Raw genomic sequence first — 16,142 nt, forward strand, 5'->3', positions numbered from 1 at the left:
GTGTCCCAATTGCTGGATGAGGCTGATATTTGCTCAGAGCAGAAAGCCAGCAACATTATGGGCTGCTCAGCACGGCAGCACCTGTTAAGAGAACAGGTATTACACGTAGGTGGTTCAGCTGGAGGCTCATTACCCCAGAGAAAGTGGCACAGAACATCAGTAAGAAATGTTGGCTCTGCAGAGAGAAATTATCAATGAAGTGGCAGCAGTGGAGGGGGGGGGGTGCAGGTGACAAAACCCTCTGCTGTCACCCTCACTGAATTCAGGATGTGCTGCAGACAAGAATGCATCTGAGTGATTTTCCCTCTGGCCTTTTTCTGAGCAGCTCTGTGAAGAGCAGGACTCCTCCGAGCAGGATACGTGAGGTTCAGTCCCAAAACCCCACGGTGAGAGCTCACAAAGCTGTGCCACAGTGCCTCTGAAAGCTGCGGGGCTACAGCTCTTCTTTTCGTGTCGACGTGGCTTTTTCCAGCCCATTTATTCAGCACTCCGCCAACAGATTCACCACACGAAATCATTAACACACACAGTGAGGCCAATTACGAGTCAGAGAGAGAGAACCTGACTTTAACCATAATTTTATTAAGGCTTAAATGTCTATCAGCCAGACGGGAGCCGGTCCAGTCACACGACAGAAACCGAGAGGGACGTCCTGTGTAATGCAATGACTTTTCTACACGAGTCCAGGGATGAGATCCCTGCCAGCACTCGGGCACCGGCTGCTCCTCTCCTGCCTTGCTGCAGTGGGGAAGGATGAGTGATGTGCAAGGGGAGCTGGAGGGGGGGAGGGGAGAAGTTGGGTCGTTTGCACGTTGCCAACCACGAGGACATTTCCTGGTCCACGGCCGAATGGCTGCTCGTCAAATGTTTAAATGGTTTTAAGTCACAGGGAAGCTAAACTCACTGTCCAAAAAGGCACCTATGCTAACCACTGAGCCACTGGGATGGTGGTAAGAGGGCGGGTGCGACAGGTGGAAATCAGTTCTGTATAAATACACGTTCCTTGTTAAAGAAGCTATGGCTTTTATTATCCTCAAGATCGCTTTCTGCTCCGGCACGATGCTCTAACCCCCCCCACTACTCTGTAAGCACAAGGAGACTTCTCCACGATGCTCATCTGGCCGTCGTCCTTGCATAACCCACACAGACACGTGGGACAGCAGCAGCTCCTGTTCTCCTCCCCAGGCATTGTTAGAAGTGGACCCTCCTGATGTCGTGCGTGGCCACCGACCTCTTGCAGCTCGCACACAGGATGGACAGAGCTTTCTGCTTCTCAGCCAAGCACGGGCGACACATGAGGTGGCCGCAGGGAAGCTGGTAGATGGGCTCTGTTTTGAAGTAAGATGAGAAGGTTTTGCCACAGGACGTGCATCCCTGGGTCTGGCTGCTCCTGCTGTGCTCTGCGAAGCCAAGAGGAGAAGCAGTGTGGTCAGGGACATGTGACAAGTGCCACCCCGAGCCGGGCACAGAGGGCTGGAGGTGCCCATAGCTCAGGACCACAGCCTCTTTTTCCCAAGCCTACCATAAAGTTTGGTGGGCATGGTGGTGGTGGTAGGGTAAGGATTGGACAAGATGACCTTAGTGGTCTTGTCCAGCCTTAATCTTAGAATCATTTGTGTTGGAAGGGAACTTTCAAGGCCATCTGATTCATCTCCCATAATGAGACCCACAGCTCCATCAGGTGCTCAGAGCCCCATCCTGCCTGCCCTGAATGTTTCCAGAGACGGGGCACCCACCACCTCTCTGAGCCTCACCATAACAATCTTTTTCCTTATATCCCATCTCAATCTCCCCTATTTCAGTTCAAAACCGTTTCTCCATGTCCTATCACAACAGATCCTGCTCAATAACCTGTCTCCTTGTTTCTCACATGTAGGTATTGAAAAGCTGCTATCAGGATTCTGTGATTAAAAAAAAGGGAAGGCTCTGTCTTCTGGAAGGGTTGGAGCCCAGGTATGGGCTGGATCACATCAGCCTTTGCACCATCAGGCTTTTAAAGGATGACGATACAGCTTTTCACTTTTTTTCTGAGATTGAATTGGCCTCCCTTCCTCTTTTCCAGCACTTGAAACAAAATCCCTGATTCCCACGTGAAACACCGTAGGCATCATCTTGCATTCCTGTCACACGCTGCCTATAAAGGGCTACTCAGTCAACTCTTCAACAGCAGCAATTTAAAAGGGGACAGTAAAAAGCTTAATGGCTTAATGCCACTGTGAAACATCAAAAGCTATTCAGAGAGACAGGCAGCCAGTGGGAGCTGCCCAGCCCAGTCCTGCCTCAGGGACACAGGAGCCTCCTCCAGGGAAAGCAGCAGCCAGCAGTGAGCACATCACCTTGTGGAGGGGCATCTTTTAGATCCAGGGCTTCCAACCCAGCTTCTCTGAATCCCAAAGACATCTTTTTGGATGGTGCCATTGATCAACACGTCTAGCTTCACAGCTGGCACGTATACATTAAAATCTGATGGGACTCTGAGAACAACCATGGCTCACCGGCCAAAGAGGCACGGAAAGATGCTGAGCTGCAGCACAACCCTCCCTATAAACCTGGTCCCTGTTCTCCTTTCCCATTTGCTGCTCACCGAGGATGGAGCCCATGTTCCACGAAGTGCTGCAGCCTCCCTCGCCCTGCTGGCTCTTCATCAGCTTGGCTGTGAATGATGGCATGGAGCTGAGCGCCGAGTTCAAGGCGGTGTCCAAGCTCTCAGACAGCTTTTGTTCGTGAGAGAGCAGATCTGCAACAAGAAGCACAAGTTTGAGAGGCTTGTGCTGGGGAAAGGCTGTTGGTGTGCAACAAAAACCCTGTGGTTACATCTCTCAAAGCTTTGCCAATTGCTTTCTGAAGAAGCCTCGTCCCCATCACGGTGTTGAGATGGGGATGTAATGCTTCAACTTTGAGCCCTCGGGAGGAAAACTCCTCTGGATTCACACAACAATGTCATAAAGTCAAAAAGACCACAAAGCCCATCAAGTCCAACTGCTGACCCATCGCCGCCGTGCCCACTAACCTGTGTCCCTTAGTGCCAACCAACATTCAGGCACCTCCTTATATCTCAAAGTCTGAATGAGGTAAAAGATTCATAAACGTTCTTCAGAAGCCCTGAGGCTGCTAACAAAATCAGAGGCACAACTCTTGGCTCCGGAAAACCAGCATTGCATCAGTGGATAAAGCCAAAGGTACAGGGCTGGATCCTTCCTGAAGGGCACGACAGTGTTTTGTCTGATGCATTCCCAAAGCCCTGCTGTTAATTGAGACTGTGCATTAGGAGCACAGTGTCTGCATCACTAATTCTGCTCAATCCAGCTCCCACAGGGATCCTGTGTGCGTTACCCCTGCACATTTGCTGCAGCAATCAAGGCTGACAAAGAACTATCCCACGAGGCTGTGTCTGTGTTCACACGCAGGCACGGCTCCCTGGGAGCACCAGCACCCAGCCTGCAGCAATCCGCACCACTACCTCCAGCATGGAATGATGGATCAGAGCAGGAAAGCACACTCCAGCCTCTGCTCTTGCTGGTACTGATGAAAATTAATTACTTTAAGTCTTTAATGAGCTTGTTTTAAGTCAAATACCCATCTAAGCTTTCTTGAAGCATTACCTTTCAGCAGTTTTGGGAGTGGAGTGCTGCATACCTGCAGGATACAGCAGCTTTCAGGAGCTGTGGAGCATTGTTTGGTGCCACTGCTTCCTAGGGAAACTCAACTTACCTGCCCAGAGGGACGGCCCTCTGTGACCGCCCTGCACACACCTGACTGCCTGCAACACAGCTCTGCTGCTCCATCCAGCCTCACACAAATGTGAGACAGCAACCAGTGGGGCTTCTGCCTGCAGCAGTGACTGTGTTTAACAGCATCAGAGGGAAGATGCAAGCATTGCTGTACAAAGAACAGTTATATGTACAGAACAGCTGCACACCAGCAACTCCAACACGTTTCAGGTATTCCTGCACAAACAAGGGAGAAAGCAGCCGTGCAAAAACAGATGTGGATTCTAGCAAATCATCTGGCAGGGAGACAAGAGAAGCAAGTGCTTGGGAGCCAGGCTCTTCAACCAGGGAAAGGGGAGCAGGATCAGCACAGCCTGCTGCCCCATTCCTGTTTTTCTCCTCACTTCAATCACCACCTCCATTGGGTTTTCCCATCCTGTCAATCCCAAGCACTTGTTTTTCCCAATTACTGCATGTTTTCTTGCAAGCTCAGGCACCCAATACGTGCTAACAAATCATTGATGATAAAAAGAGACATCTTCAAATCAAGACAGCACATTATGAGAAAAAGGTTGCTTTCTTAGCAAGAAGGAGAAGAGAAATGAAACCCTGAAGGGAAACAAGGCAACCTGAGCTAACAAGAGGGCTGTGAAACGGACTGTAGATAATACAGGAAGAACAACAAGCCTAAAGGTGAGGAGAATGGGAGTAACCATCACCCAGTGACAGCAGGTTGGGCTGAGGAGAGGGGATGTGAATGAGATGATGAAGCCACTCCTGTGACATTGATACAACAGCCTCAAAGCTTTCTGGAGGCGGCAGGGGAAATCAGTGTGGGAGCCTCCTGACTTGGAAAGCTGGCCCTGGGCTGCCAAGACACTCAAGAAACACAAATGATTCAGGGAGCCAAGGTACCTGTAGAACAGTCCATCTGGATCAAATGCGAGTCACTGTCAGTTTTCATTTTTTTAGCACTGTTCTCTGAGGTAGATGTGACAAGTAAGTTTGTAGAAGAAAAATAAAGTGGCTGCACAGAACTCGGATCCATACAGTCCATCTTCCTTTTCAGAGAAGACGTTACAGAGGAAGGTATGAGCATTTCGGAAGCGTGAGCCCTGCCGAGCAGGTTTGTGCCAGGAATGCTGTGCTGTAAGAGGAAGTGATCTATCCTGGCCTTGAGGGTGGGGTGAGGTAGGGGCTGTGAGTGCTGGCTGAAGGCCACCCCAGTGAAAGGATCACTGGGCACCCTGCCCCAAGACGCCTCACTCCGGTTGCATTTTTCCAAGGTGCTCTGGTCAATCACCTTCCCAGAGGGCAGGAGCATGGGGAAAGTCATGATCTCCAGAGTGATGGGGTCCAGGAACTCTTCAGGGATGTCTTGGACGACGTCCACCAGCTTGCGGAGGGCCTGCTGCTCGCTGTCATTGGTGCTGAAGGGCACGCAGTCGCTCTCCATGGGTGTCCAGAGCTCGGGTTTGAGGGTGCCAACGTCCTGGGCGACGCACTGCGAGGCCACCTGAAAGATGCCCTCGATCACCTCCTGTGGGCACGACTTGGCAGGCTGTCCCCACACCTCCAGCCTCTTGATGCCAGGCAGGCCGCCTCCGGCCACGTGGGTGATGCAGATTTTTAAGTGCGACACGTTGCTCAGTGAGGAAGGCCCTTTGTTCCAAAGGTCTTGAGACACGGCGCCAGGGTAGGAGAGGACATTTTCCATCTGAAGGAAGGGAGGCCTCGGTTTGAAGCCTCTGTGGCCAAATGTCACTTTGCTTTGATTTTTTAAGACAGCTTTGCCCACCAGTGTGAAAACATCTTTGTCCGACACAGGCTGACCGGCCAGACCTGAGAACTGACCCTCGGGGCTCTGCCAAGAGGTTTTATTGCATGAGGTAGAGGTGTAAACTTCGAGCCCGGAGAAGGCTTGGTATCCCCCAGATGAGATATCGATATTAATCCTGCAGATCTCAATGTTGAAGGGAAAAGAGATTGTGACATGGACCGGAGGCTTGATAAAGTATTCGCTGCGGAAACCACGATTCCTCCTGGCAAGGTCTTCAGAGATCAGGTTCTCCACTTCGTAACCATCAGCAGAAATCTGCGTTGCAAGAGAAAGCCAAATTTACATTGAAGAATGAATGTAGAGAGTGAACTAATTTCACGAGCAATTAAGATGACACAAGTGAGGAACCGTGGTTCCATGCACAAGACTGGAGATCCCTGCAGATCTACTCCTGCCCTGCTCCCAACCACATGGTGTCACTCCCTCTTCTCTGCACCCTCTGCTATCTACAATCATAGAATGGCTTGGATTGGAAAGGACTTCAAGGATCATGAAGCTCCAACCCCCTGCTGCATGCAGGGCCACCAACCTCCACATTTCATAGCAGCCCAGGCTGCCCTGGGCCCCATCCAACCTGGCCTTGAACACCTCCAGGGATGGACGGGGCATCACAGCCTCTCTGGGCAGCTGTTCCAGCCCCTCACCACTCTCATAGCAATGAATGTCCCCCTGATATCTTGTCCCCATTTCAACAGCACTGAATAGTTATGTCAGCTCATCGTGCCCTGTAAAAATGTACTCTGAATCAGCCAGCTCCAGGATCCCTGCAAAACCTCTGGGCTCAGCTAGCAGAATGCCTCATCCTGCTTGGGGTCAACCTGCCCAACACTGAGAAAGCTCTGTGTCAGTCCTCATATTAATGAGTAGAGGCCATTCAACAAACACTGTCAATTGATGCACAGTCTACTTGGCAAAGGGAAAGCTGTGACATTGCAGGGAAGAACATCTACAGTCAAAGCATGCACATCTGTGAGCACATAACGTCATCTTGTTATGAGATCCTGCAAAATTAGGGCATATATCCTCCAATAATTACTGTGTGCCACAACAAAGCACTCACAGAAGGCCACCCAGTGTTCTAGCATAACTACTAGTTAGTGTTAATTAATAAAAGCACAGGAAAGGCAAACCAAGGTGCTCCCTAAAGCACCGTGGTCTCCAGTTTTACCTTGTTGCAGTGAATTCTTGGCTTGAACTGTGGGAGACAGACGTTTATTACCATCTTTGCAGCTGGAGAGAGCTCAGTTCGTGAGCATCGGATTCAGCTTTAAAAAAAGAAATAGAAGGCAAAAAGCATCAGTGATCTGTAAAAGGACCTTGTGTTACAGCACCTGCATGAATTACAGGCTCAGGAGCTCCTGAAACACAGCTCGGATCTGAGTCTGGGAGGTGAGGCCAACGTTAACTGTGGAGAGATGGAATGGGAAGAAAAATGTGTTAAAAATATTAAGTTGTGAACCCCTGGAGAAACATCAGAAGCTGGAAAATGGCTCTTTTTACTGAAAACCTCCTACCTATGCTTAAAGAAGGTGCTTAGATCAGATCTGAATGCTAACTGCAGGAGGTTTGGCAGCCATAGTCGAGCAGACCACTTGCATGCCAAGGCTCCAAGAGGGTAAGAGCAGCCATTCCCAGTGCTGCCATGAGGAGATGTGGCTCCCAGGGGCTCAGGGAGCCTTGGATACAGGCAAAGATGAAACACCAATATTAATAACCATTACTGGTTGCCCCAAGGGAGCATTTAATAGCTCTAAGGGAGATTATCTGTGTTCTGGACACTGAGATGATTCTTCTAACAGTGCTCAAGTGTGTGCACCATCTTCACTGAAAGAACGTGACTCGCATTGGTTGCATCCAACTCCTTTTAAGAATGAAATTATCTGCGAGGTAGGAGCTTTAACCTTACATTAACCTTAGTTTTAATATGTTACTGCCTCGGGCGACCTCAGGAACCTCCTGCTTCCTTCAAGGACAAGCTGCCTTTTAATGCTCCACAGCCTTTTATTGGTTCTCAAGTGCTGATGTTCAGCATCTGAGGTACAGCTCAGAGTGGCTTGGATTGGAAGGGACTTTAAAGACCACCTATTTCCATTCCCCTGTTGTAGACCGAGTGGCAGTGTTCAAATAAACATGGAATCATTAATGTCAGGAAGGAGCTCTAAGATCACCAAATGCAACTCCAACCCATCCCCACTGTGCCACTGAACCACATCCCTCAGTGGTGCTTGAGTCCCCACATGGAGATGGTGACTCCACACTCGTATCAGCCCCTCTTCTACCCCAGAATCTTCTCTGATAGGGATTTGCAATAACACAGGTGCTGGGCAAGCATGAACCAAAGCTCCTCCAGCATCACTTTTCCTGCCTTTCTGAGCCTGATGCGTTCCCCATTGCTACAAGGGAGGCAGCGAGGAATTTTCTCAAGTAGGCTTTTGAACTGCTTTGACTTTTGGCACTCACATCTAATGGCAGTAACTCTGACTACTTGCTGTCTGACAAAGCGACTGCTCTGAAGTTCATTTTGAACCTGCTGTCAGTTTAGCCCTTTCCCACATCCCCTTCCAACAGAGCAGATCGCTGCATTTGCACGTGACAAGCCATGGTGATGCCTTCTTTAAATGAAAATGAGCAGAGAGGTGCCTCCACCCCTACCTTGCTGCAAACTCAAACGTTTTGAGACCTCATTCCCACAAGTTGCTGTTGAAATTTTGCTTGTGGGGGTTCCCAAGCCCCTGGGGGTCCTGCAAGTGTGCTGCCTGGTGCCAAGCAGGTGACAGAAGCCACCCCTTGGAACAGAGTCACATTGTGACCCAACAACATGGGAAAGCTCCTTCCAAACCTGAGGCTGTTACTGAGATCACATGATTCTGTTATTCTTCATCTACCAAGCTCTTCATAACCTCTGTCAATTAAATTGTCAGTGACAGCCCAGGCAGCTGTGACATAAGGAGGCTCCGAATTTACGAACGCTGTTAAAGCACAACACCCACAGAACAGCAAAACAAACCCAGCAAAACAAACAGCTCAAAGATTACGAAGGACTCAAAGACCCCAACCCACCCCCACCATGCTCACTGACCATGGCCCTCAGTGCCACATCTCCATGGTTGTTGGAGCAGTGACTGCATCGCCTCCCTGGGCAGCCCATTCCAATGCCTGACCTCTCTTTCAGGGAAGAAATTTCTCCTGATATCCAACCTGACCCACTGGAGCACAACTTGAGGCCATTACCTCCTGTCCTACAGTTACCTGGGAGAACAGACCAATCCCTAACATCTATTCCAATTGTTTCCTAAAGATCGTGACACTGTTCTGCACTCAGAGCAAACAAATCCATCGGCTTTCATGAAGAATAGAGGGGGGGGAAAAAAAGGTAATAATGGAAGAAAATTAATATGAAGGTAAGTTTTATTTGTCACAGCAGCATTTGCAGATCGATGTAACAACAAGGAGCACGGGACACGTGGTCATGAACAGAGCAGAATTATCTAAGACAAGGCAGATCCAGCACATAAAGCACCTACAGTAGCTTCACCAGCACTCCAAAGATCATTTCTAACCAGCACCTGGGAGGCTGCAGCAGCCCCCCAAGCAAGCACACCCCGGGCTGTCAGCCAGCCTTGCTGAGCAGCACTGGGTTGAACACCTTGTAATGGAGGTAGCTCAGTTTCTCCAAGCGTGTGCGTTTGAGCAGGGGGAACCATTCCCAGAAGGGAAGCTCCACCACCACGTAGCCCAGCTGCTTCAGCTGCCGCCTCTTCAGGCAGTGCAGCCCCAAGAGCCGCTTGGACAAGTAGCAGTAGTGGTTACGGTTGGACACCTGGATGGCCAGCCTTATCCCTTGGGGCTGCTGGAGGGGCACAAGAGAAGGGGAGGCCCCAGGGCAGCTCCCTGATGGAGCAGCGACTTGCAATCCGGTGCCTGTGGTAACGGGTCCACCCACAAATGATGCACGTGGCGTTGGTGCTTTGTTCCACTCCTGTCTAGGAGCCGTGGCTTCAGTTTCCACCTCTGCAGAGGACTGGCTGTTAGATTTCCCTTTGATAAGCTGAGCCATTAGGTCATCTGTTAGACTAACTCCTATGTCTCTGAGCTTCTTATTTGCAACGGCGTCGCTTGAGTTGAAAGGGATGGGATGCCCATCCATGGCCAGATGAACCTCCAAGTCGCTCGATCTGGTGTGAGGCAAAATCATGTGGTTTTTCACATACTCAGCACCACCTAACATGCTCTTGAGAAGAGACACGGCTTCCACGATTTCAGGCCTGACAAAGATTTCCTGCTCTGCAAAATTCAGAACGATCTCAGTCATCTCTTCATAAAGGTGAGGTGAAAGACGGCTGCCTCGGTAGCCTGGGCACTCAATTTCAACACTCTTCCCAAGCGTGAACAGGTCCTTTCTGAGTTCATATTTACTTCCTCTCACCTTATGGACAAACTCATCCCTCAAAGCATAATCTATCAGCTCCTCCGGGAAGCGTTTGACAAATGCCAGGCCAAGCAAGCCAGTAAGGAGATGCTCTGGAAACTTCTCAAATTCATGGCGTTTTCTAAGCATCTGCTCTATCAGGCTGGAGTAAAACTCTTCTTCATTTGGAGGTTCGTAGTCCAGGCATCCAAACGACCATAAGAACTTGGCAGCATCCTTGCTGCGGCAGTAAGACACTTTGGAAGGCAAAGACGCGGCGACAGCAGCCAAAATGCCTTCATCATAGTAGTGCAGGGATGAACAGCTAAGAGTGATGTGCATGATACCCTGGATGTTTGTTGTAGGAATTCGAGCAGGGACAACCTTCCCAAGTTTCCTCAGCAGGGGCAGGTGATCCATGCGAGTGTAGCGGAGCATTTTAAGCACGTTCACTAAAGCGTAAGTGCCCATATCTTCCATCTCCAGGGAGACTCTGTCTGCAATCTTTCTCATGACGTGGTCAGAGATACCGCTGACGGATTTGAAGAGCCCTAAGCAAATAGCACCCACCTCCTCCAAGGTGCAGGAATCCAAGTACTTCAAAATCACACTTTCCAGCTTCTGCATCAAGTCCACGGGTGACTTGCGGCCTTCGCCGATGATATAAACAAGCTGAACAAACTGGGGCAAAGTGAGCTCTGTCCAATGCATGTTGGCATAGCTGAACAAAATGCTCAGGTAGGAAGGCACGCTGCGCCCCAGGCAGCGCCAGCAATCTGCCACCAGCAGCAGCTGGTCCAGGTTCATGTCCCACACGCGCCGGCAGAATTCACTCTCGCAGGCGTTCAGCACAGGGTGGGTGGGTGGAACAACCAAACGAACGCAGGCCTTTAAGATATCAGTGAGTTCTGAAGTGCTGAACGACTGGATGTTCTCAATAGCACAGCAACACAGTGTATTAAACCTGGGGTCAACCATCAACCCTGCGCGTCGTTCCACCGGCAAACGACTCAGCTTGCAAAAATAATCTGTGACAGTTCCTGGGCTGTGGCTGCCCTTGGATATGGGTATGCTGTGCAATATCAAGTCACCTTCTTCCGAAGAGAGGGTCTCTATTGGCTCAAATTTATCATAGCTGAGAGATTTGTACTCAGGCCTCCCTTGCTGGAACACACGAGGGTCCTCCTTGGAGTCGTGCATCTCTGCTTTTTCCATTTCTATCTCCTTCTTCATGGTCTGTGCTGCAGAGAGTTGTGCTGGTATGGGCTGTTTGAGGTGCGGTTTGGGCTTTGGCAGGGCATTTCTGACAGGTGGCAAAGCTTGAGCAGAGGTGGCAGTGAATGTATGCTGAACCTGGGAGGTGCCAGTGCTGGTGGAATCATCAGTGAGAGCCTGGCTGCAGCTCCTAGCAGCATTCTGCTGGGAGGCTGCTCTGCTCTTGGCATAGGCAGAGGGATTATACAACACTCTGTAGTCCAAAGGATCCAGCAACTGGATCGTGGCTGTGGATTCGGGTCTGCTGTTGGATGTTTCTGGGTTCTCTTCCTCCTGCTTACTTTCGTTGCTTCCGCTCTCGGCCTTGAATTTGGCAGTAGTCAAAAATGTAGTCACCCTGCTCAGCCTTGGAAATCTTCGGCGTATTAACACCGTAGCCATGGATCACAACTTACTGGGGTCACAATTGCTTCCAGGTACTGAAAAAAGGGCAGACGAAGAATGAGTGGCTTCCACCTAACACGAAGCACTTTCTAACCTATCCTTCTCATTACTGAAAGTTAAGAGATGGCAGTGCCTCCCTTAGTGAGAGCAGCTGTTTCCCTGCAAGTCACTATCGAGCATCACATCATGCAAAGGCAGCTCAAGACAAGCACGCAGGTGGCCTGACACACCTGGAGATGTGGTACTTGGCAGGCAGGTATCACCAGCTACACAGCAGTTACAAGTAATCTGGCAGAGACTGTAGGATTTCGGGGGGAAAAAGTCATCTCTGTCATTCTGTAAGAGGCCCAAACTGCTTTTCTTTTATTTTCAAGAATGAAAACGTAGTTCTGTAGCAAAGCCTTTAAAGGCTGCAGCTGCATGTATTCAAACTGGGCATTCTGCTGCTTCGGTCAGCAGTATGAAGCACCGACCACCACCCAAGAAGCTGTGGAAGTATCTGTGGTGCCACTCTGCTCCTTGCATGAGAACACCTGGAGTCAGCACATGAAGGCTGCGAGCAAAGAGCCTCTGAAACCAGCTCATGCTGGAAGGTAGGCTGCCCATAACCTGCAGCAGGAAGGAGAAACAGCCGCAGAACAACGTGGGCAAAGAGCATGGAAGAAGAAACACAGATTAGAACAAGACACTGCGTCTCGAGGAGAGAACTGGAGGGATAAAAGCTTTACTCTTCAGGCACAGGAGCTTTTCCCAGTGTTAGGGGGTGCCTTCCCAACTCCTGTCTATAACAGCTACAGCAGAAAGGGCGAGGATGAGACATCTGTCAGGAGTTAAGCTTTGTGCTGCCAGCATGCACGAGCTGCCAAATGAGCCTGTTTACGATGATTCAGACAAGGCTGAAAAAAAGCTCTGGGTCAGCTCTCTGTGTAACACACCCTCATCCCATCTCGGGTGTCCAACACCAAGGATGAAGCACAGCAGGGGTTTTCACCTTTAAAATCACTTGTGCTCTCACTGCACAGAGGGCACATGCTAGAACCAAGGGGTGTCAAGTAACCAGGAAAACCAAAGCCTGGCAGAGACACGGCAACACAGATATGCATTAGTTGCTGTCCTCCCAGCACTGGGGAAATAAATCAAACGCAGACACTCCCTGAGTTAGAGGTGGATTGAGACGCCCTGTGAGAGCAGGCAAACCCAATCCTACAGCAGGACAATGAGGAAGAGGTGTGATGAATACTGTTTTTGCAGAGTAGGAGAGAAGCTGCAGTGGGGTCTGGTTGAACATGAACTGGATTTCATTTCGAGTACAAGGCTCGCACGAGCCACCAGGTGATTTATTCCAGCACAACGGTGAAGCATCAGCTCCTTCCAAAGAGAATAAAATAGAGAAGGAAGAGAAGAAAAGAGGGAGGGATGCTGGGGAGAGTCTAAGCAACAGACTTTGCTCCTTGTTAGTGCCAGATGCAGAGTGCTGCCTGCTTGGGGGTTCCCTGCAGTAGCCGCTGCTGTCACTCCTACGCCATGTTACTGCAAAGGCAGTAACAGCAATAGGCAGGAAGCACATCTGTGCTCTGGAACAGGCACGAGCAGCCTGCTGCTCTCTGAAGGCTGTTCTCTCACCACGTAGCCTCGACATGGCTGTGCTTTTGTCCAAGCATCTCCACACAGAATTGAAAAGAAGTAAAAAAGCGTAGGAAAAGCTGGAAGCGCTCAAGGACGAGCTCTTGCAGCCCTCAGCTTCTCTTTTCCTCAATGCCATGGCACAGCATGTAACATCCTGCCTCTGGAAGAACAACAGTGAGGAGAGGAAGAAGACAGAGGGTAAGGGCACACACACATTTGCTTTGCAAAGGGCTCACCAGATGCAGCATCACAACCACTGTCTGCAAAGAAGAAAGGAGCAGGACAGGCAGGCAAGAGCTCCAGATCCACTCTCCTAGCACACAGCAGAGTGGTTCAGTTTAGTTCTCTGAGTCCTCTCCACCAGCCTGTGTAAGGAGCCAGGCAGAAAAACGGAAATACTCTCTTCTGGCATGAGAAGTGACACTGTGACAGGAGGAGAGATACTGTCCTTTCCATACTACTGCCTGGTGAGCATGGGAAATAAGAAGCTCGCTGAGAACTGGGCCACTAAAACCCTGCCCAGTGCAACACCACTCCCAGTGCTGTAAGCAGCAGCAAGAAAGCACTGGATTTCAAAGCTCTCCAGCTTATTGCATATAAATGTCAGATTAAAATGTAATTTCCATCTCTGCTGGCTACTTTCTTGTCTGACTCTGCTTTGCACGCTTTCTATCCAGTTTTCTACTATTGACAGGCAAGCAGTATTAAGCCACATCTTTAAAACATGTTCTATTTGCTGTTAAAAGGTGATGCCACCTACAAAACCCAGCACTGCACTGTTACCAAAACCACCCCCTCTCAGCAATGACAGCCCTGCTTCAGAGACAGAGAATCAAAGCCGTGGCGTCTGCACACCAAAGGCAAATGCTGCATGTAGCTAAGAATATCATCCACACAGCTTAGCATTAAGCTCCATGACGTCTTCAGGAAGACATTCAGTAAGTATATTTTTTCTTTCTTCTGTCCCACATTCAGCAAAACAGCCATGGAAAAGACCATGCAGAAAACAAAGCAGGAAAGAAACTAGATGGGTCAAGGTACTTGAAGCACCTTAGGAACAAGCATGTCCACGTGGCTTTTTGCCCATCTTCAAGTGCCCAAACTTGTTATGATCTATATTTCTACAGCATTTCCAACTCAACCTACATCTCTGCTCATTTCTCCTCTCTTCTTGCTACTCACAGTAATCAGCCTCTCTTTCTCCCACCACTGCAATTCTCATTTAATAGCGTCCAAGCTCCCTTCTATCCCTGCCACTAACCAGAAAATTCACTCCCAGTGACTCATCTCCAAAAAGGCTGCAAAGCCTTGGAGATGGGCCCTGCAGGCTGCAAATGCTCTTTGTGGAGGCCTTTTGGGATGGAAACATCTTTGTGTTTGTGCTTGTGCCATTCTTACAGCTGAGTTTCCAGCCAACAGGGAGCTGAACACCAGGACAACAACATTCCTGGAGAGATGCCACATGCTTCTGGGTTCCAGCTTTGTGAGAGGGGAGCATCTGAGTCTGAAATACATCCTTTGGAAACACCCAAACAGCCTCACTGTACCACTGGAAAGTCTGTGAGTGATCCAGGCTCACAGATACGTTTCCCTGATAGTAAGGCCTCATTCTGCATTCCTCCTGCCCAGCAGCCCAGGCAAAGGAAAAAAAAAAAATATTATGGCTCCCTTTCTTTCTATTTTTCCCCATCAGATCTGCTCAAATGAGAATGGCTTAGGATAGGACCGTTCAGCTAGAAGGACCTTCAGCGATAACGCAATCATGAAATATCCAGGGCTGGCTGGGACCCACAAGGACTACTGTGTACAGCCCCTGGCTCCACATAGCACCACTCAAACCAGCGGGCGGTTCCGTGTCCCAGCTCCGGGCCGTGCCAACTGCCACATGCAGCCTGTTCCATGCACTGAGGCAGAGCCTTTCTGTAACCCCCTCCTGCCCCCTCCCCTGACGCAGCTCCACGCCGTTCCCTCCGGTTCCATCGATTCCCAGCGGCAGAGACCGCACCTCGCCCCCATTCCCCTTCGACAGGGAGCAGCGAGTTTTTCTCTCCGCCTCTGCACCCCGGCTCGCTCACCAGCTCCCCCACGCCCCTGCCCACCCCGAACGCCTCCAGGCCTGAGGACCGCCGTGGCCGCAGCTGGGGCCGCGGAGCCCCACTCACCGCCTCACTCCGATCCCCAGCCCGCTCCTGGCTGAGACCCGCACAGCCCCACCGTGGCCGGAATCCGCTCGCACTCACCGGGGCCCGGCGCCGTCGCCGGCTGTGGCCCTGCCGCCCGCCAGCCCCACCGCCACTTCCGGCCACCTGATAGTGACGCACTTCCGGTCGTACGGGAGCCGAGAGGGGAGGGGTGAAGGCAAGGCGAGCGACTCGCGGTACCGGCAGATGGCGGCGGCGGATCGCCGTACCAGAGTCACGTGGTGCACTGCTAGAGGCACGTGACAAGGGCGCAGAGCTACCTCAGCGGGGTGCCGCCATGTTGGGGCTCATCGGGGCTGCCCTGAGGGGTCGCTCCTGGACTCCAAGTTGTGTCACCGCTGCACTGAGCCATGCTCCGTCTCGTTGCACCTCCCTGCAGGGCTTTATGGCCGTGGATAGGATCCCCCTGAGTCTCCCCTGCTCCATGCTGAGCAGCCTCTGCAGGGCCATGGCTGACATCTCTATCTGGGTTGTGTCATCCCCAGGGCGTCCCCACCTCAGGTCTCATTCAAGTTTGGATGGGCTGCTCGCATTCAAGCTCAGTATGAAGGAACACATCACTCCAGTTTTATCTCAGTAATGCCTGACGTCCCAGTGGCTTTGGATCAGCCTTGAATGTGATTGTGAGAGCTTGATGTGGGAGGAATTCACAGAATGGCCAGGGTTGGAAGGGACCTCAAAGATCATGAAGCTCCAAC

The 16,142-nt window shown here is 50.7% G+C and overlaps 3 protein-coding genes across 5 annotated transcripts in view; 1 reads left to right on the top strand and 2 right to left on the bottom strand.

The window, feature by feature from the left end:
* PTPRA (protein tyrosine phosphatase receptor type A) overlaps positions 1–16,142 on the top strand; it is a 553,533-nt gene that overhangs the window by 110,744 nt on the left and 426,647 nt on the right. The gene's annotated exons all lie outside the window — the stretch shown is intronic.
* On the bottom strand, positions 603–15,593 carry UBOX5 (U-box domain containing 5). 2 transcript variants are annotated; one of them, XM_048943652.1, is made up of 5 exons: positions 15,484–15,593; positions 6,719–6,815; positions 4,626–5,805; positions 2,585–2,737; positions 603–1,400 (listed from the first exon to the last, which is right to left on the bottom strand). In XM_048943652.1, exons 2-5 carry the CDS (start codon positions 6,770–6,772, stop codon positions 1,192–1,194), a joined length of 1,596 nt encoding a protein of 531 aa, XP_048799609.1. In that variant the 5' UTR covers positions 6,773–6,815; positions 15,484–15,593; the 3' UTR covers positions 603–1,191. The 2 variants fall into 2 exon arrangements, with proteins under 2 accessions (XP_048799609.1, XP_048799610.1); XM_048943653.1 differs by lacking the exon at positions 15,484–15,593 and adding an exon at positions 15,406–15,425.
* On the bottom strand, positions 6,848–15,595 carry FASTKD5 (FAST kinase domains 5). 2 transcript variants are annotated; one of them, XM_048943628.1, is made up of 2 exons: positions 15,484–15,595; positions 6,848–11,652 (listed from the first exon to the last, which is right to left on the bottom strand). In XM_048943628.1, the coding sequence occupies exon 2, from the start codon at positions 11,612–11,614 to the stop codon at positions 9,161–9,163; it is 2,454 nt and encodes an 817-aa protein (XP_048799585.1). In that variant the 5' UTR covers positions 11,615–11,652; positions 15,484–15,595; the 3' UTR covers positions 6,848–9,160. The 2 variants fall into 2 exon arrangements, with proteins under 2 accessions (XP_048799585.1, XP_048799586.1); XM_048943629.1 differs by lacking the exon at positions 15,484–15,595 and adding an exon at positions 15,406–15,422.

Source organism: Lagopus muta, chromosome 4, assembly GCF_023343835.1.
Source record: "Lagopus muta isolate bLagMut1 chromosome 4, bLagMut1 primary, whole genome shotgun sequence".
NCBI lineage: Eukaryota > Metazoa > Chordata > Aves > Galliformes > Phasianidae > Lagopus > Lagopus muta.